Here is a 16,781-nt window from a genome sequence, read left to right on the forward strand (position 1 = left end):
AACGGGCGTTTCCACCCGCGCGGCCGGCGTGTCTGGGATGCCGCCAGAACTGAGCAGACCCATCATAGTATCAAATGCGTCTTGATCTGCTTCGGTGATCGGAGATTGGCTGGCTTGGAAAGGGGAACCCGGCCGCGGCTGGTGAAGCGCGTCTAGGTTGGGTCTGTAATCCCCAAATGCGGAACGATTCAGATTCCGCTGTAAAGGAGGCGGCGTTGGAGAAGACCTCCACGGCTGAGATGGAGGAAGGGGTGGACTCGATGCCCATGGTGGGGGAGATTGATTCCAATTCCAATACTGGGACGGAGTCCCGCCATATCCGGCAAAACCCGACGGCTGTGATGGATTGGTGTCATATCCCGATTCCTCAGAGTCGGATGAGTCGTCGTTTCCTCGATTCATTTTTTTAGAGAGTAGTTGTGTGGATAGTGAGTGGATGGATTTTGTGAAAATGGTGAAAAATAAGTAGAGGGGGTGTGGTATTTATAGAGGGGATGGTGGAAAAAACGTCAAATTTCTCGTTGCCGGCGAAATCGCCGCGGCGGTTCGATGCACTATAGCCGCCGCGCCTATAGGCGCGGCTATACACCCCTCGGCGCGACATCGCCCCGCACACGGCGATCGCGCGTCCGCCGCGTCTCCCACCCCTCGCCGCGTCCAGCCCGCGGCTATCCTCCTTCTCCACTATAATCCGCCGCCCCACCGCCGCGCCGCGCGGCTACCGCCGCGCCTAACCATAGTGGACGCTCTTATAGTGGAGAGTCTTATACTGATCAAGGTCCCATTTCCACTTCCATCTGGGAATGCATAAATTGATTGTTTATTAGATTAAAATATACAGATCAATTAAATATTATTGTACTACCTCCTTTTATTTTTGTAGATTCTGTTGAACTCTGTATCATTTTGACCTTACTTAATTAAAGTAGCATATTAGAATATTATTACTTTGATAGTGGAACCAGACAATCTGGCTTGCTCTAACTAATAATATTAAAAAATCAGGTGGGGATAAAGACATAATAATTTTGCATTTTTTAGTCATCAGATCCCAAGCTACATGGTTTTGGACAAAATACCAATCAAATATTTATGGTTTCTAAGAATTTATTTATTCCGCCAGATGTATTTAAAAATAGGGTGATTTTAGTTAATTAATAAAGTGAGGTGTTTAGTCCAGGTTTCCCCTAATGATGGGCTTTTTATTGTTGGGCATCAGCCCATTTCGATTTTAAATAGTAGATCAGTTATAAAATTGAAAATTTGGAAGAATTCTAGTACTTTCAAAAGTTCCATCTTTTTTGTTCATGCTATCTTTATAGGTTCAATTTTGGTAATATGATTAATATGTTCTGTCCAAGTATAATATGATTAGATAAGAGTTTTATTACTTTCAAAAATGGAGTTTTTATACTATTTTAAATAGTTGTACCTCAAACTCAAACACGCACAACGAAATTAATAAATATGTTGAAGAAAAAATTAATATGTTTGCAATCCGTTTTATATGTGGGCCGATTTTAACCATATTATGCGTCAACTTATATGAAGAAAATTCCACAAACGACACCATTGCCTTTTGCCTTTTCCGGAGGAGCATAACTAGCATCTACTATAATTATTAAAATAGTTCAAAATGATAGTATTAGTTTGATTTTAATAGTGTCTTATAGAAGAAATCCTATATTCTTATCCAAAACAATGAAGACACCTAAAAGCCACACAGTTGTACACATGTGTCTAGATACCAATGGTAACATCCTCTACCCCACCCTACCCTCCCCTCCCCTCTATTAGTTCTTGAATTTCCGCACTCTATAAATAGCTCAAATCCATGACCTAAATACTCATTTTCTCTCATATCCTGGTTCAAATTAGAGAATTTTCTCACTTAGCAATACACTGATCAAACTTGGACATGGCCGGAGGCGGATTTGCAGGCTCGGGAGGGGGCACAGAGTTCGAGGCGAAGATCACACCGATAGTCATCATTTCTTGCATAATGGCCGCCACCGGCGGCCTAATGTTCGGCTATGATGTTGGTGTCTCAGGTTAGTTACTTACGTTGATTCGATCATATAATTATGATTTTGTTAGAATTTTAATTTGGATATTTAAAAATAAACAGTATTTGTTGTCCTTTAATATCAAGTACTATATGTCTAACAAATAATCTTCATTATTATCCATAGATAAAAAATACTAATGTTTTGCAGTAAAATCTTCATTATCCATAGACGAAATAAAGTTGAAGATACTACTAATTCTTCATCATGGAAAGAATCACGTGATTATGATATATTTTATTTGATTCTTATACAAATTTCAAGAGCCCACTTTGTAAGTTTAAAATTTTCAAACTCGTGATCTTGTGAAGATTTTGTAGTACTAATAATTTTCAAAATGAAACTAATATTAGTCTGATTTAATTTATAGGCGGCGTTACGTCAATGACTCCTTTCTTGAAAAAATTCTTCCCTGCGGTTGCTGCGAGGGCAAATGACCCAAAATTAAACAGTAATTACTGCAAATATGATAATCAAGGGCTGCAGTTATTCACATCATCACTCTATTTGGCTGGTTTAACTGCAACCTTCTTTGCCTCTTACACAACAAGAAAGCTTGGGAGGAAACTGACCATGTTGATTGCTGGTGTTTTCTTTATTGGTGGAGTTGTTCTTAATGCTGCAGCCCAAGATCTTGCCATGCTCATCATTGGTAGGATCTTGCTCGGCTGTGGCGTCGGCTTCGCTAACCAGGTACAAGTTTGTTACACATGAAATGCTACACAATATTCCATATTTTGAACCAATTTTTTCTAACAAGATGGTTTGATTATTGGGTCGATGACATCAATAAGTTGTTGTTTGAACTGATTTTATTTTCACTATATATAGGCCGTTGGTAGTTTTAGACGTTACAAGTGCTATCTTTAGTAAATCACATTTTCGACTTTAATCAATAATAATATGTGTATAAACATATTCAAATTTTGTACTCCATATAATTATGATTTATAGGGTTTCAACTTTTTAGAAAATATTATAATGCGGATTTTATGTGGTCCAATACTTTTCACATGTCATGGGGTATCATTTAATATTTTACTATTCATTCATGAGATTAAAAATAAAAGTTGCACCAAAAAATAAATGCCAAGTGGCGAAGATATTTTGTTTTTGTGATCATTTGGTTAACTTTTTTAGGCTAGTAGTTTTCGAGTTAACAGAATAGGTTAATTTCATATCAGAAACAATATCAACAAATTTTCCCAAGAAAAAGATGTTTCCATGGTTAGTCATTAGTTATGTGTCGGCAATTAACTGGAGTTTATTTGGACTGTACAAAGAAGTTATACTCCATAAGCACTTAATAATTTTCATATTTTAAAATATTTGGAGATCGACTAAGTTCCCTATGTATGGATTAAGACACTTATGTCGCGCAGTGTGACATGAAATAAACGTATCCAGCTTTTTATCTTGGTGGAGAAGAAAAAAATCCCTTTTTCTAACTTTATTCTCAGCAAATATCTTAACCGTCAATCATTACTTTTTCCAACTTTATATTGGGACTATTATTATAATCCTTTTGTTTTACATATATACCACTTGAACATTCACCTCTAAAACAATTTAATCAACGCCTCTGAAAAAATCAATCAATTTCCATGTGAATTTTAATTATAGTAGTAATAAAAAATGGTGAATATTTCAGGCTGTCCCACTCTTTTTATCAGAAATTGCACCTACGAGAATACGTGGAGGGCTCAACATTTTGTTCCAACTTAATGTTACGCTTGGAATTCTTTTTGCTAGTCTCGTCAATTACGGCACTGCCAAGTAAGTTATTTTTTTAATAAATATTTGAAGGTTATTTCTTGATCGAATAATCAGTATAAATTTGTATTAGTAAAGTCAGTACGTCCCAGTGCATGTAGGCTTCCTATTTGATGAATGTGGTCATAGTCAAAATTTTGGTTTTGCTCAAACTTTGAATTCATGTCATGTCGTATTCAATTTCAAATAAAATAATTTACAATAAATAAACACGATAACATAATTTAGTGGACACATGTGCCCATCGTCATCAATATAGGGTGACAAAAACCCCACAACGTGGATAGTGAACTATTGGTCTCTAGTTAAAGACAATATACTTGATAACTACTTTAAAAGTTTGACAATTTGATTTTTCCAAAATTTTAATATTGAACTGTTGGTTTCAAAATTAACTATGTTGTTACACCATCAAATCTGCATAAATTTTCTTAAAATTGTGCAGATATATGTAATGATCATGGTGTTGTGCACTTTATTTTTGCCAATGTATATTATTGTAATGAAATGGTGCAAAAGCAACTAAACTGCTCTTCGTAATAGTAGTTATTAATAGGAGGAACTATAAGATAAAAAAATGGTCACAAATTTAAATTAGTACTACTATTTTAAAAAATTGAGTGTGAATTTTAGGAGTTGTATGTAACAGAATCAAAGGAGGATGGGGGTGGAGGGTGTCACTGGGGCTGGCAGGTGTCCCTGCCAGCCTCCTCACCATTGGCGCGTTGATGGTAGTCGACACGCCAAACAGCCTAATAGAACGCGGCCATTTGGATGAAGGAAAGGCCGTGCTCAAGAGGATCCGGGGAACAGATAATGTAGATCCCGAGTTCTTGGAGCTCGTTGAGGCTAGCCGCGTAGCCAAGCTCGTGAAGCATCCTTTCAGGAACCTACTCATGAGGAGGAATAGGCCTCAATTGATCATAGCTGTTGCCTTGCAGGTTTGTTCAATATTTGTTTTAGTTTTGTTATGTTTATGTTTTTTGTTTTAGTGTTTGTTGATTGTAAGGTATTTGTTTGTGCAGATTTTCCAGCAGTTCACAGGAATTAATGCCATAATGTTCTATGCACCTGTCCTGTTCGACACGGTTGGATTTGGGAGCGATGCAGCTCTGTATTCGGCCGTGATCACTGGTGCTGTCAACGTGCTATCCACGGTGGTGTCCATCTACTCAGTGGACAGATTAGGGAGGCGCGTGCTGCTGCTGCAGGCCGGGGTGCAGATGTTCTTATCGCAGGTGGTCATTGCGGTGGTGCTAGGCATAAAGGTGAAGGATCACTCCCTGGATCTCAGCCATGGCTATGCGATCTTCGTGGTGATCTTGATATGCTTGTTTGTGTCTGCCTTCGCGTGGTCTTGGGGCCCGCTCGGGTGGCTCATCCCGAGTGAGACCTTTCCCTTGGAGACTAGGTCGGCCGGGCAGAGTGTGACCGTGTGCGTCAACCTGCTCTTCACCTTCGTGATAGCGCAGGCCTTTCTCTCGATGCTCTGCCATTTCAAGTTCGGCATCTTCCTCTTCTTCTCCGGTTGGGTGCTCGTGATGTCGTCGTTCGTGCTCTTGTTGGTGCCAGAGACGAAGAACGTGCCCATCGAGGAGATGACGGAGAGGGTGTGGAAGCAGCACTGGCTGTGGAAGAGGTTTATGGATGATCATTATACTGATGTGGTGAAAAATGGACATGATAAAGGGTTTGATCCTCATTCTCAATTATGAACATTTTTGTTGTTGGGATTTACATGAATAATTCAATAGATAGATGTTAGTATCATATAGCACAGAGCTGTTATGTATCCTTCTGTGTTATGACTCACTCTTATATGCTATTCCACACTTTCATCTGAAACCGATGTGAGATCGTATCAAAGTAACTGATCATAACTATAAATAGTTCAGATATATTTATGAAAGCAATAAATCCCAATAAAAACAATTTCATGGTTGCACTTGTTGGCATACTATGCTGCTCTTGATCATCTTTGCCACAATTTTGACACAAATTGCGAATCCAATCCGTGACCGTAACACATAAAAATAACGAAAACTTCAAGCCAAATGCGCGTACATTTCATCGATCTCTTTAGCAAAGTGAGCTTTCGCTTGTGGCCTCTTAATCTGCAATTCACACCACAAACATTTATCAACATAACTCAGACCAACTAAAACCTTCCATTTCCTATTAAAAAAAAAAAGAAACAAGAAATCTCTAACTACAAACTCTTGCCTTGAATGTTGGAGTGAGCAATCCATTCTCCAAAGTGAATGGTTCAAGCACAAGAGCAACATCTTTTGCAAACTCAAAGCCTCTCAGCTGCAAAACACAATTACCAGAAACTGCAGTAAACAACATATTTCTATTGATCTTATACTGTTTTTTTCAATCTAATCATGCTGTTGGCTATTACTTGAGCTTCCTTTGCTATGGAGTCCATGTCAGCCAGCACAGCACCCTTCATCCGAGGATCACTGCATAGCTGCTTCAAATCTTCATACTACTCAAAGAATCGAAGATATCAAGAAACGCTGAAGAAATAGGCTTGCTGAGAAGGAGCAGAAAACAAAAGGCATCATTATTTACCTCAATGCCTTCAGTCGCAGCCCATGTTTTCAATGCATCATGATCCACAGCAATAATTGCGACTAGAGAAGACTTCAGGCTGTCGCCTACAAGCAAAAAAACACGAAACAAAGTCGTTAATCTCCTCTTCGTACACAAAATACTACTAATATATTTTTTCCTTACCATGTATAAAGCATTGTGCAATGAACTTGCATTTTGTGTATACATTCTCTATTTTCTCAGGAGCTATGTACTCTCCTTGAGCCAATTTGAATATGTTCTTTTTCCTGTCAATAAAGGATGTTAGAATAGGGCCATCAACAAAGCAATGAATCAATCAACCTAATTGCTAAAATCGCGTATTCTCACCTATCAATGATCTTCAATCGGCCTTGTGGCAACCATGAGCCTATATCTCCAGTGTGAAGCCATCCATCCTCATCGATTGCTTCCCTACTGAGAAAAATCAGATAGCTACATAAGTGCTTCTCACAGGCAAAGAAAGATAACGAGATATCAAAGCATGTACGTTAGTTCCTCCGCTTTATAGTATCCTTGGAACACAGTGGGACCTCTCACGCAGATCTCACCCCGTGGATGGGGCTGGTCCTTGGATGTATAGTTCATCTCCGGAACATCTACGAGCTTCATCTCTGACAGGAAAAACAACAACGTTAAATCAAGAGTTCTTTTGAGAGTGTTTGTGTGTGTCTGATGATCTGATCACACTCACCACAAGCAGGATGGGGAACACCAACATGGCCGGATAAAACATCGGTTTCATCCATGTTGCTTATGACACAAGAAGCCTCTGTCATTCCATATCCTTCAATAACTGTGCAACCAAAGCATCTTAAAAAAGTCCATACTGATCAGTACCAAAATATTCTTCGTTTTCTATTTTTGAACAGTTAGTAGTGATATATACTTACACTCGTAGAAATTCCATGACTTGAGGAGACAAGGGTGACGCGCCAGACACCATGTAACGAACTCTGCCTCCCAGTATTCCCTTAATATCCTCAAACACCAAACTCTCGAACATTGGAGGCGGTTTCTTTCCTGAAACAGACACGAGCACATCTGATAAAAGTCTAATAATCTCTGTAGCTATTTTCGTGCGTGGAATTTGAGTTTACCGGTAACTAACGACTGCTTCTTAGCTTTATAAGCTGCATCAAACAGCCTCTCCCTCAAATCACCGGATGATTTTACAGAGTTTATCACTCTGCAATGGAGTAGGCATCTTAATCATTCTGTGGAATACAAGTAATGATGTTTTTTTTGGAAGAACAAGTTTTTTTTTTTTACCCTGCGTATATCCGATTATATAGCCGTGGGACACTGCAAAATACAGTCGGTTTCAAGACAGCGACATCCTCGAGTAATTTCATGCTGTCCTATGTAGCAAAAATGAAAGAACTGAAATAATGTACTAACAAATAAAAACTGAAATACAGTTTGTGAGTTATTAACTAGAAGACTCTTCATTCATATTCATACCCCTTGAGAAAAACCAGAAGCTCCTCCAATATACGCCACCGTGATTTGGGTAACACGCTCGTATATGTGTGCTAGAGGAAGATATGATATGAAACTGCCAAGTGATAGTGCAGAAATTTGTAACATAAATATAGTATGAAACAATATCTAAAGATAAAATGGACACATTTTATTTTATCGTTTCAACTCACAGATCAGATGGATATAACTTGAATCCCATGCTCGAACCAGCAACGTTGGCAATCAAATTTCCATGAGACAGCACGACTCCCTAGCCATAGAGAATTTCACTTTGTTTATGAAAGTTATACACAAATTTAGGCAATGAGGGCTCGAAATTGATACCTTTGGAGTTCCGGTTGTGCCACTAGTATAGCATATTGTGGCAATATCGTCGGATGTTGGTGGACAGAAAGGCTTAAAGCTGCTAAGACCCTAAATAAATATTGTATTACAAAATGAATATGAAGTCTCTCGATAGGGATTCATTTTGAAAATACAACAGATGGAGAGACTTACTTCAGTATGTAGTTGTGAATATGAGATTATTTCTACTCCTGTTGTTGAAGAAAGTGATGCCATTTTACCTTCTACTCCTCCAACAACCTGAAAAATACTAAGGAAGATGAAGCAACAACCTTATATGGTTCGACTCTTTTTTACCACGAAAATCATACCACAATCAGATGTACTGATGGGATCTCAGGCAGAAACCTGAGCAGCTGCAATTCAACGCAATAATCGGACATTAGACACAACAAACAGGATTAGATTTGGCAAATCATTTTCCATCATATGAAGCCCAAAATCCCGAAGAAGCTTCGTATTTGCTTAGATCATACTTACGATGTTTAATGTTTTTGTATCACAAAATATAGCTCGAACAGCTGCATGATTGACAATGTATCTAACTGCTTCCGGACCTGAACGAAGCACTTTGCATTTAATCGACCACATCTATTCACACGAAGATATAGAGATAGTAAATCACTGACCTAATGTGTTGTATAAAGGTACAGAGACAAACGAATATGCAGAGCAGGCATGATCGATCACAACCCATTCGGGTCTATTAACAAAATAAAGCCCGACACAAGATCCCTGTCATGCAAACACGAACACAGTCAGATAACAAAGGGATTTTAGACTCAGAGTTTGCATCTATCTCACCTTTTGTATCTGACGTCTCACGAGGCTAGAACCAATAGCTGACCGCGAAGTGTCCGCTTCCCCATAGGTCATCCATCTGTACCTGTTGTAGCATGAAACTGTAAACGAATCCAGTTTTGATTAAATCCCAATACAAGCAATGTTCTTAAGCAGGAAACTTACTCTCCCACTGTTCCATCTTCTTGGAATCGCGTTCCTAAGTACTTGTGATCCCGAAATGTCTTAACTGCGTGCCTACACGCTCACAAAAAGTTACGAACAAAACAGTGAGCATCGATGTCAAATAAGCATAGTTGTGATTGAAGAAGTAAAGTTGCTTACACAAAATTGTCGTGCAAGGTTGCGATCTCAGGATGATCAGGAAATCTACTAACAAGTTTGAAAGGCGATCGTCGATTTCTAGAATAAATAAGACAATATATTATCTGAAAAGCAACAAAAAATTTGCAATACTAGTAGGCAAGACAAGTCTAAACCTGTAGACATTCCATTCTCCACTCTGCAGCTTCTCCGGAAGCACAACACTGTATCCTTGCTCTGCTCATAAACAACAAATCACTGCTTCAACTTAACCAATCATGATTAAATTTAAATCAATATCAATTTTATTTTTGGTGACAATCATGAAACTCAAAATAAATCGCCCTATAAAAGCAATCAGTGAAGTGATCAAGTACCTGAAACAAATTCACCGGCGATGGGGTGGTGGCGGAGATGCAACGGCTGATCATTGCCGGCGGTAGAGTTAATGAGATGACTAGTAAGTTTGTGGAGACGGCGTTGGGCTGTGGAATCCATTCTTTTTCCAGCTCAAAATTTTACAAGGAAAGAGACGAAGTAGATGAGTGGTGGCATGGGGAATACATAAACGTATATTCATATAGTTTTGTGAACATTTATTTGTCACATTTGATATGGACATCTTACTATATATACTATGAAGTTTGAAGTATGAACTAATCTACATGTCGTGTGTAGGTGTCAGTGTCAGTGTCAGTGTCAGTGTGTATGAAAATCCAGTGCGCTTACTATTAATTAATTGATTATTAATTGGAGGGTAATGAATTAATTAAGGTGATTAGTGTCTTCTCTTTCGTGGAGACCAGCTCATTTGTCGTAGAAAATTATTGGATTTCAGTAAATATCATTTAAAAAAGAAAAAAAAGAAGAGTGATTTAGTTTTTAATAGAAGAGTGTGCCTGAAAGAAGCAAAACGGGAGAGCTCAGAACTCATTGTTACTTCATTAAAATCTTGTGTGAAAATATAAAAAATAATCTAATACGCCATTGTCTTAGTGCTCATCGATCCAAATGTACAAGCTTGAAGCTTCCCCAAATGAAGAAAAATTGAGTTAAATTAATGTATGCTAGTGGAACAAACAAAAGTAATACATGTCCTAAACGCAGTAAAGATTGGACAATAATATATTTACGTTTCTTGAAAACTGCTTACTTGGAATAGATTGCAACGAATTTCTCATCTTGTTCAGAACATTTCTCTATTTGTAAATTTATCATATTAAGGATTAAAAAAATTCCAGTATTTTCCCTCATTTCTACAAAAAATTATTTCGCCTTTTTTTTGTTCTTTGTTTTTACTTCATGTAAACATAAACTAATGGTGTGATAATATTACTATCTCTCACAGAGTGGAAATAAAAAAGAATATCAAAGGGACAAAATATTTTGATGAAAAATAGATGGAAAAGAAATGAGGAGTTTACAAGGAGAGAACTTTTTTATCCATCATTTTTCAATGGCTTTTCAACTCTCTTTGCCTGTGTCTCACTATTTACATCAAGTTATAACATAATATTGGAGTCGATGCATACAACGATATAAGGGGAGTTTGTGCAGTATATACTTACAATTAGTGTGGTTTTCTTGATTTACTTTGCATAAAGAAGGTTTTGTCATTGACTATGTGAAAAACTTCAATAAAACCGTGATGAACTAGAGTAGAGTGGGAGTTTATGGAAATGTAAGCTGAATCGGCAGTTCATCTTAGATCTTCTAAAATAATTCCATTAGCTGATGTGCAACATCTGCATCGTAAGGTTGCAAACAAGTTAACGATAGACAAGCTAGGATATCATCGTGAATAGGGAGTCGAAAAGTATGTGCGAATTGCGATAAACATTTTCCATGAGAAAACTCTAACAAACATCTTTCTGGCAATTCATAAAACTTAAGCCTTCGACATGGAACTTTTTCAATATATTCGCATAATTGGATAGAACTCATGACAAGTGTAAGTATTGCCAAACCATGGCATTCAACACCTACGGCGTAATTCACCAATTGAACTCTCAACAAGGACAATTTTAGGCATTCCAATGAGTTTGATCCCATAAAGTGTGTATCTTATTCTCTATTTAAATTAAGATCAGAGACAGACACAGAATATAATGTAAAAAAATTATTGTGAGTGTGGTACCTTTAAGTACAGATGGCGGTGTGTGGAACTCATTCCAGATGCTATCACATGAAGCAAGATTCATATTCAGGAATTTGGCAGCAAGGTAGGCAGCACCAGCAGCTATCTGGTGAGGTTTGAACTGAAGCCATAGTGAACTTCTAAGTCTACAAAAAAAAAGAAACTTCATTTCAGAATAAATGTTGTCTTCAAAATATGAGATATGTTTATAAAGGCAAACCATTTGAAGCAGAAGCAACACCAACAATTCAACTGGCATGGTCTTATTCTCATTAAAAATGCTTATGTTTTGAGATGCAGTTGCCACTTTCCACAACCAGAAACTGTTCATACTTAACCAAATTCACATTTCATATAACAAAATGCAAATAATGAATCCCTTACCAACTAATAAGGCAGCAACCAAGTTGGATATACCAAAGATTCTTCTGGGAAATGCTGGCTGATATCCCAGTATAAAACATGTCAAAACATCTATAGATCAATTAACTCCAACTCCAATCTCTGCTGCCACAGTCTACCAACAACAATGCTGATGTTGATGCACATAAAAGAGAATAAACTACGTTCCCAGGAAAGCTCGGGGTCACCTTGTAAGGCATAGGACTAGCAGCAGAAATGCTATAATGTCCTTAAGACTTACTGTGACTTCATAAATTAGTTTTAGCACTAGACTGTCAGTCCACCAGAAATTGAGAGTATACTTTGCTTTTGTTGAATGCTCAGAAAATACAGACTATATTCAGGGTGTTGGATCAGCAATATATTATTGACTAAGTTACTAATTCAGATATAATATCAGTATAGCTTACTACTGGTCATGGTATATGTATATATGGACTGATAATACTTGAAATAGTAGAACTTACCCTTCACTGACAAAGTTCAGGGCCATATTCAACAAGACAGACTGCGCAAAGCCTAGTTTCTGAAGCGTAGATGTCAGAGATTCATATGGATGCTGCACATTTAGCTCGAAATTTAAAGTTGTTAAGACCAATTGCTCAGCATCAATCATCCGTTCACGATATTTTTCTAACCAATCCTGTTCAGGAAATGATCCACACAGCAAAACAACTAAATTAGAGCAAGTTTAGACTCTTAGGTAATGGAAACAACAGAGTAAATCAAAGAACAGTTCACCTAGGTTATATCTGCAAAGGGGCCTTTCCTACCCAGCAATTAAAAAGGCCAAACCAAAAACTTAGGAACCCAATACATCAACATTGAATTCTCCAAGAAATTTTATTCGTTGGTCATGTTATGTTATCTATCTTGCTCATAATCATATTATACGTTCTATGCCTTGATAAATCTCAAACATATCCACAATTTACTGAAATGAAGTAAGAGCATTAGTTTGCTCCGGCACGCTGCTATTATCATATCTCTTAAATTCTTGAAAACTGCCTTTGAATACCTTCTAGTATCCTCTCAAAATGTTTGACAATCTATTACACACATAGTGATTAGAAGAATGAGAAGATTGCAGAAAAATAACATATTGCCTAATAAATTAAGGAGATATAATCAGTTATTGTAGAATGATGCGTGAATAAAATAGTGCTCATTGTATAAGAAGGAACAAATGCTAATTATATTCCTAAAAACTCATTACAACAGAATTGATATTGCAAGTTGAGAACCATACACTTCAAACCAAATCGGGAATGATCTTTTAACAGTTTGCATCGATTAACTTACACCATAAGGAAGAAAGTCAAGCTAAGACAAGGAAGGACGAAAGAAGTAAAGAGGATACTAACAATGGGTAACATATATGAGAGAAGTGAGAAGTCTTGCTTGTGGAGAATTTCGCACGATGCTTTTAGTACATCATTCAGAGCGCATGGTGTCTCCTCAGACTTGGAAGCCAGGAAAAGTACTGCAGTAGATATCAGCTGCAAGCAAATGATAAAAGTACCACTCAATTCAAACCTCCAAACGCCAATTATTTTGAAAACCAGCATATAATTTAGAAAGCATAAGCAATTAAATTACAAAAGCAAAATGCCTGCATTCATAAAAAAGAAACTTACGAATCTATCATGAGAGGCATGAGAGCGGCGAACAAAGAAACGATGGCAGAGAACCATGGCAGTCCCAATGGTTGTTGGCGGTCTGATATTTTAATAATATTGCATCTGAATTTTTGGATAACTAACATAAAACATAGCAAAACAAAAAGATACTCGATCCAATATAGTTCTAGAAGGAGTGGAATTTTAAACTAAGTCATGTACAATGCTTTTTTAAAGGCAATTTTTTTAAACCCTTCATGGCAAGATACTTACAGATGAAGCCTAGCCCCAACATTTTGAAGGAAGGAACAATATGAGTATCGCAGATATGTTTCATGCAGCTGATCAATGCCATCTTTTCTCGAAGGTGAGGACTTCTCTATGTCATCCCTCGACATGAAAACCACTTCCTCATCCTCAAACTTTAACCGGTCACGCTTCGATATGGACAAAGCATTCACATTGGCACCACCAGACCTGGTTTCAGCAACAACAGCAGAAGTTTTGCAGACTAATTGGGCACCGCAAGCATTATAGTATTTGGAAGGTTTGCATGGGTCAGCAGTACGATATACAAGATCATTTTGGGATGTCTCTTGCTGCTGATAAATAATCGCAGTGCTTTCACAAGAGAAAGTTGAAGTCCTTCTCCTTTTGGAAGATGGTTCATAAACAGGCTCATGACAGTTATACGTGAGTTCATCCAAACTATATGTTTGACTAGAGCCATGGTAGTTGTTGTAGTCATGTGTGCCATAGACCCCATAGTAATTAATAGATGTGTCAGTAGTCCTCACGATCATATTGCTATTTCCACCACAAGGTGATCGATGATCTCTGTGAAATTTTCCACCTCGTGGTTGCTGAGGGCGCGCAGAAGACATAATTCCTGCTCAGTTAATCAAAGTCAGAGAAGATACAAAAATGCTACACCCAGAGATTCTATCAGTGATATTTGTCATGGACTTAGGAAGTCCATGACAAATACAGCATACCAACAAAACTTCAAATTATACACCGTTATTCATGAAATACAAATCAAATGTATAATTATTTCAGCACTAGCAAAGCTACAAAATATCATACTGTTCGTAATTTAGTTAGCTATTTGACTAAAAGATATTACTAGTATATACCTTTAGGGATGCATCAAAACTAGTATTTGAGAGTTCAATATCCAAAATCCTATCAACTTTAGATGAATATGAGCAAGATACAGCACAAAATCGATATCCAACGCAATTAGATGCAATATTCTGCAAAACAATTTTAAACTCCAATCATTTACCCCGAACTCAAACCCATTTTCGAGTACATGTCATACCAAAAAGTAGTTTTACTCCAACCATTTACACCAAATTCAAAATTTACACAATTTTTAAGTTTTTGTCTCACAAAATTTTTGCAGTAAGACCGTATTTGGGGTTGTTTCACAAAAAAACACTAAAAATGAGTTTGCGTTTGGTTGGAGAAGATTTCTTTACCAAAACTCATTTTTGGAGTATAGTTGAAGATGGTCTAAACCAGTAAAAAAGAATTCAAATTGAAATTGAATTGAAATAATAATAATAACTGATATAAAGTAACAATGCCTGATTGGAAACAAGTAGATAGATATGAAAAGGATCGATCGCCAATTTCGCGCTGGAAATACGCAATTCCTATTGAGATTAGGGTTTGTCTATGGAATGTGTGAGAGAAAATACAGAGTTTTAGAAGAAGCAATGAGCTCGAGCAAATGTCATTTCATTAAGTGGAGTACCAAATATTTCTGGCTTTATTATGAAGAAGAAGAAGATATAAAATCAAACATAAATGTGGTTCATGACATATCTAAGAATATTAAAACGAATAATAGTCATTTAAATCGCGATTAACTTCCTTTGAATTTATGAAATTGGAATATTAAATTAAAGTTTCAATTTTTTCGGTCTCTGATTATTATTATTATTATTATTATTATTATTATTATTATTATTATTATTATTATTATTATTATTATTATTATTTAGTTAGTTAATTATGGATTTGCATATCTTTTCCATATCTTTTGTCTTGCTCATTAAGTTAGTATCCACTATTATAAATAGTGGACATTGTTATTCATATTATTCATTCAAGAAATAAAATACTCCCTCCGTCCCGGACTACTTGCACTTATTTCCTTTCTGGGCGTCCCAAGTTATTTGCACTCTTTCCATTTTTAGTAAAAATTATCACATACAGCCGCAATTGTTGACTTTGCTATAAACTCATTCCTTAATCTCCGTGCCGAAAAGGAAATGTGCGAGTAGTCCGGGACGGAGGGAGTACTTCTTTTACGCAATTTAACGTTTTTTTCTCTCGTGCACAAAGCACGAACCCTAGAATTCGACGCCAGATTGATCGACGGGCAAAGCTCCCGCGACGTTCGACGCGATTTCCTATCGTTGAGGAACTTTATCCTTAACAAGTGGTGCTTTCATTCTCGAACTCATGGCCGAAGTCAATCTTTGTTCATGGTGGGAGATATTGCAAGCATCTGAAGGCTTGCAATTGAATTCAACAGCAGCAACATGGGAGAATATTCTCGCTAGGCTCGCCCGGCTCGAGACCCGATTGGTTGAGCATAAGAGCAGGGTGGCAGCAACGCTCCCTCCATTGCAACCCGAACCTGATCCACCCAACCAACCCCGGTTGTACACCGCCGCACAGCCACCTCACGCGCCCTACTAGCCACCGTTGCAACCCGTATATCAACCCTCGCACCATCCGATCAAAGCGTTAGATCAACAGCCATCATATCCATATCCACAGGATGGGCGACTCCACCCACAACACCATCCCTACCAAGCCCGTCAGCCCACTTCCTGGGACCCGCCATGGCTGCGCCAGGAAACTGCATATCAGCAACCATCGTCCTACGAGCCAGATTTGTACTCGCCACCACCACCCTCTTGTTGGGACCCGCCAAGGTTGCGCACGCAGCAGCGATACTCACCATATGATCAGCCTTATCCACCGCCACATCCACCCCCGCAACACTCACCGTCCTGCTGGTGTCCACCGACAGCCACGCCGCTGCCCACAGCTGCTGTCCCGATCTCAACCCCGGCCAATGGTGACGTAGAGATGCCGGTCTTGGAAGAGGTTCAGATAGAAGAATTGCCTCCGATTGAGGTGATAGACGAGGAGGATGGCTCCATTGATGATGGGTTTGATAATTCCACCGAGAAGATTCTTGATTCTTCTGCTGGTTTTTGTGGAGTTGAA

The 16,781-nt window shown here is 38.0% G+C and overlaps 3 protein-coding genes across 8 annotated transcripts; 1 reads left to right on the top strand and 2 right to left on the bottom strand.

The window, feature by feature from the left end:
• Window positions 1-1,803: 1,803 nt before the first annotated feature.
• On the top strand, window positions 1,804-5,684 carry LOC121799556 (sugar transport protein 13-like). Its single transcript, XM_042198963.1, has 5 exons — window positions 1,804-2,051; window positions 2,437-2,759; window positions 3,718-3,842; window positions 4,489-4,780; window positions 4,865-5,684. The coding sequence occupies exons 1-5, from the start codon at window positions 1,919-1,921 to the stop codon at window positions 5,552-5,554; spliced, it is 1,563 nt and encodes a 520-aa protein (XP_042054897.1). The 5' UTR covers window positions 1,804-1,918; the 3' UTR covers window positions 5,555-5,684.
• Window positions 5,685-5,716: 32 nt separating this feature from the next.
• Window positions 5,717-10,059, bottom strand: LOC121799555 (long chain acyl-CoA synthetase 6, peroxisomal-like). 3 transcript variants are annotated; one of them, XM_042198962.1, is made up of 23 exons: window positions 9,749-10,059; window positions 9,548-9,608; window positions 9,393-9,470; window positions 9,234-9,305; window positions 9,072-9,153; window positions 8,897-9,002; window positions 8,748-8,824; window positions 8,579-8,623; window positions 8,421-8,507; window positions 8,247-8,336; window positions 8,093-8,172; window positions 7,902-7,995; window positions 7,710-7,798; window positions 7,538-7,626; window positions 7,331-7,460; window positions 7,132-7,250; window positions 6,928-7,051; window positions 6,768-6,854; window positions 6,582-6,685; window positions 6,417-6,502; window positions 6,244-6,312; window positions 6,063-6,149; window positions 5,717-5,953 (listed from the first exon to the last, which is right to left on the bottom strand). In XM_042198962.1, exons 1-23 carry the CDS (start codon window positions 9,867-9,869, stop codon window positions 5,885-5,887), a joined length of 2,046 nt encoding a protein of 681 aa, XP_042054896.1. In that variant the 5' UTR covers window positions 9,870-10,059; the 3' UTR covers window positions 5,717-5,884. The 3 variants fall into 3 exon arrangements, 2 of the variants coding, with proteins under 2 accessions (XP_042054896.1, XP_042054895.1); XM_042198961.1 differs by having other exon boundaries at window positions 6,244-6,330; window positions 9,749-10,055; XR_006050329.1 differs by lacking the exon at window positions 5,717-5,953 and having other exon boundaries at window positions 6,074-6,149; window positions 6,244-6,304; window positions 9,749-10,057.
• A 696-nt stretch (window positions 10,060-10,755) lies between these two features.
• LOC121799557 (cyclin-T1-5-like) lies at window positions 10,756-15,328 on the bottom strand. 4 transcript variants are annotated; one of them, XM_042198965.1, is made up of 7 exons: window positions 15,122-15,327; window positions 13,803-14,418; window positions 13,548-13,629; window positions 13,275-13,409; window positions 12,378-12,553; window positions 11,509-11,654; window positions 10,756-11,116 (listed from the first exon to the last, which is right to left on the bottom strand). In XM_042198965.1, the coding sequence occupies exons 2-7, from the start codon at window positions 14,411-14,413 to the stop codon at window positions 11,085-11,087; spliced, it is 1,182 nt and encodes a 393-aa protein (XP_042054899.1). In that variant the 5' UTR covers window positions 14,414-14,418; window positions 15,122-15,327; the 3' UTR covers window positions 10,756-11,084. The 4 variants fall into 4 exon arrangements, 3 of the variants coding, with proteins under 3 accessions (XP_042054899.1, XP_042054898.1, XP_042054900.1); XM_042198964.1 differs by having other exon boundaries at window positions 14,666-15,326; XR_006050330.1 differs by lacking the exon at window positions 10,756-11,116 and adding an exon at window positions 11,893-12,025 and having other exon boundaries at window positions 11,516-11,654; window positions 14,666-15,328.
• Between the last annotated feature and the right edge of the window lie 1,453 nt (window positions 15,329-16,781).

The sequence above is a fragment of the Salvia splendens genome, chromosome 4, assembly GCF_004379255.2.
Source record: "Salvia splendens isolate huo1 chromosome 4, SspV2, whole genome shotgun sequence".
In the NCBI taxonomy this organism is placed as follows: domain Eukaryota; kingdom Viridiplantae; phylum Streptophyta; class Magnoliopsida; order Lamiales; family Lamiaceae; genus Salvia; species Salvia splendens.

Coding starts and splice junctions, on each gene's coding strand:
- LOC121799556 (XM_042198963.1), top strand. CDS start 1,919: ATGGCCGGAGGCGGATTTGCAGGCTCGGGAGGGGGCACAGAGTTCGAG. Junction 2,760..3,717: donor GCGTCGGCTTCGCTAACCAG/GTACAAGTTTGT, acceptor TGAATATTTCAG/GCTGTCCCACTCTTTTTATC. Junction 3,843..4,488: donor GTCAATTACGGCACTGCCAA/GTAAGTTATTTT, acceptor TGTATGTAACAG/AATCAAAGGAGGATGGGGGT.
- LOC121799555 (XM_042198961.1), bottom strand. CDS start 9,869: ATGGATTCCACAGCCCAACGCCGTCTCCACAAACTTACTAGTCATCTC. Junction 9,306..9,392: donor ACCTTGCACGACAATTTTGT/GTAAGCAACTTT, acceptor GTGAGCGTGTAG/GCACGCAGTTAAGACATTTC. Junction 5,954..6,062: donor TGCTCACTCCAACATTCAAG/GCAAGAGTTTGT, acceptor TGTGAATTGCAG/ATTAAGAGGCCACAAGCGAA.
- LOC121799557 (XM_042198965.1), bottom strand. CDS start 14,413: ATGTCTTCTGCGCGCCCTCAGCAACCACGAGGTGGAAAATTTCACAGA. Junction 13,630..13,802: donor GTTGGGGCTAGGCTTCATCT/GTAAGTATCTTG, acceptor TTAAAATATCAG/ACCGCCAACAACCATTGGGA. Junction 13,410..13,547: donor ATGCCTCTCATGATAGATTC/GTAAGTTTCTTT, acceptor ATTTGCTTGCAG/CTGATATCTACTGCAGTACT.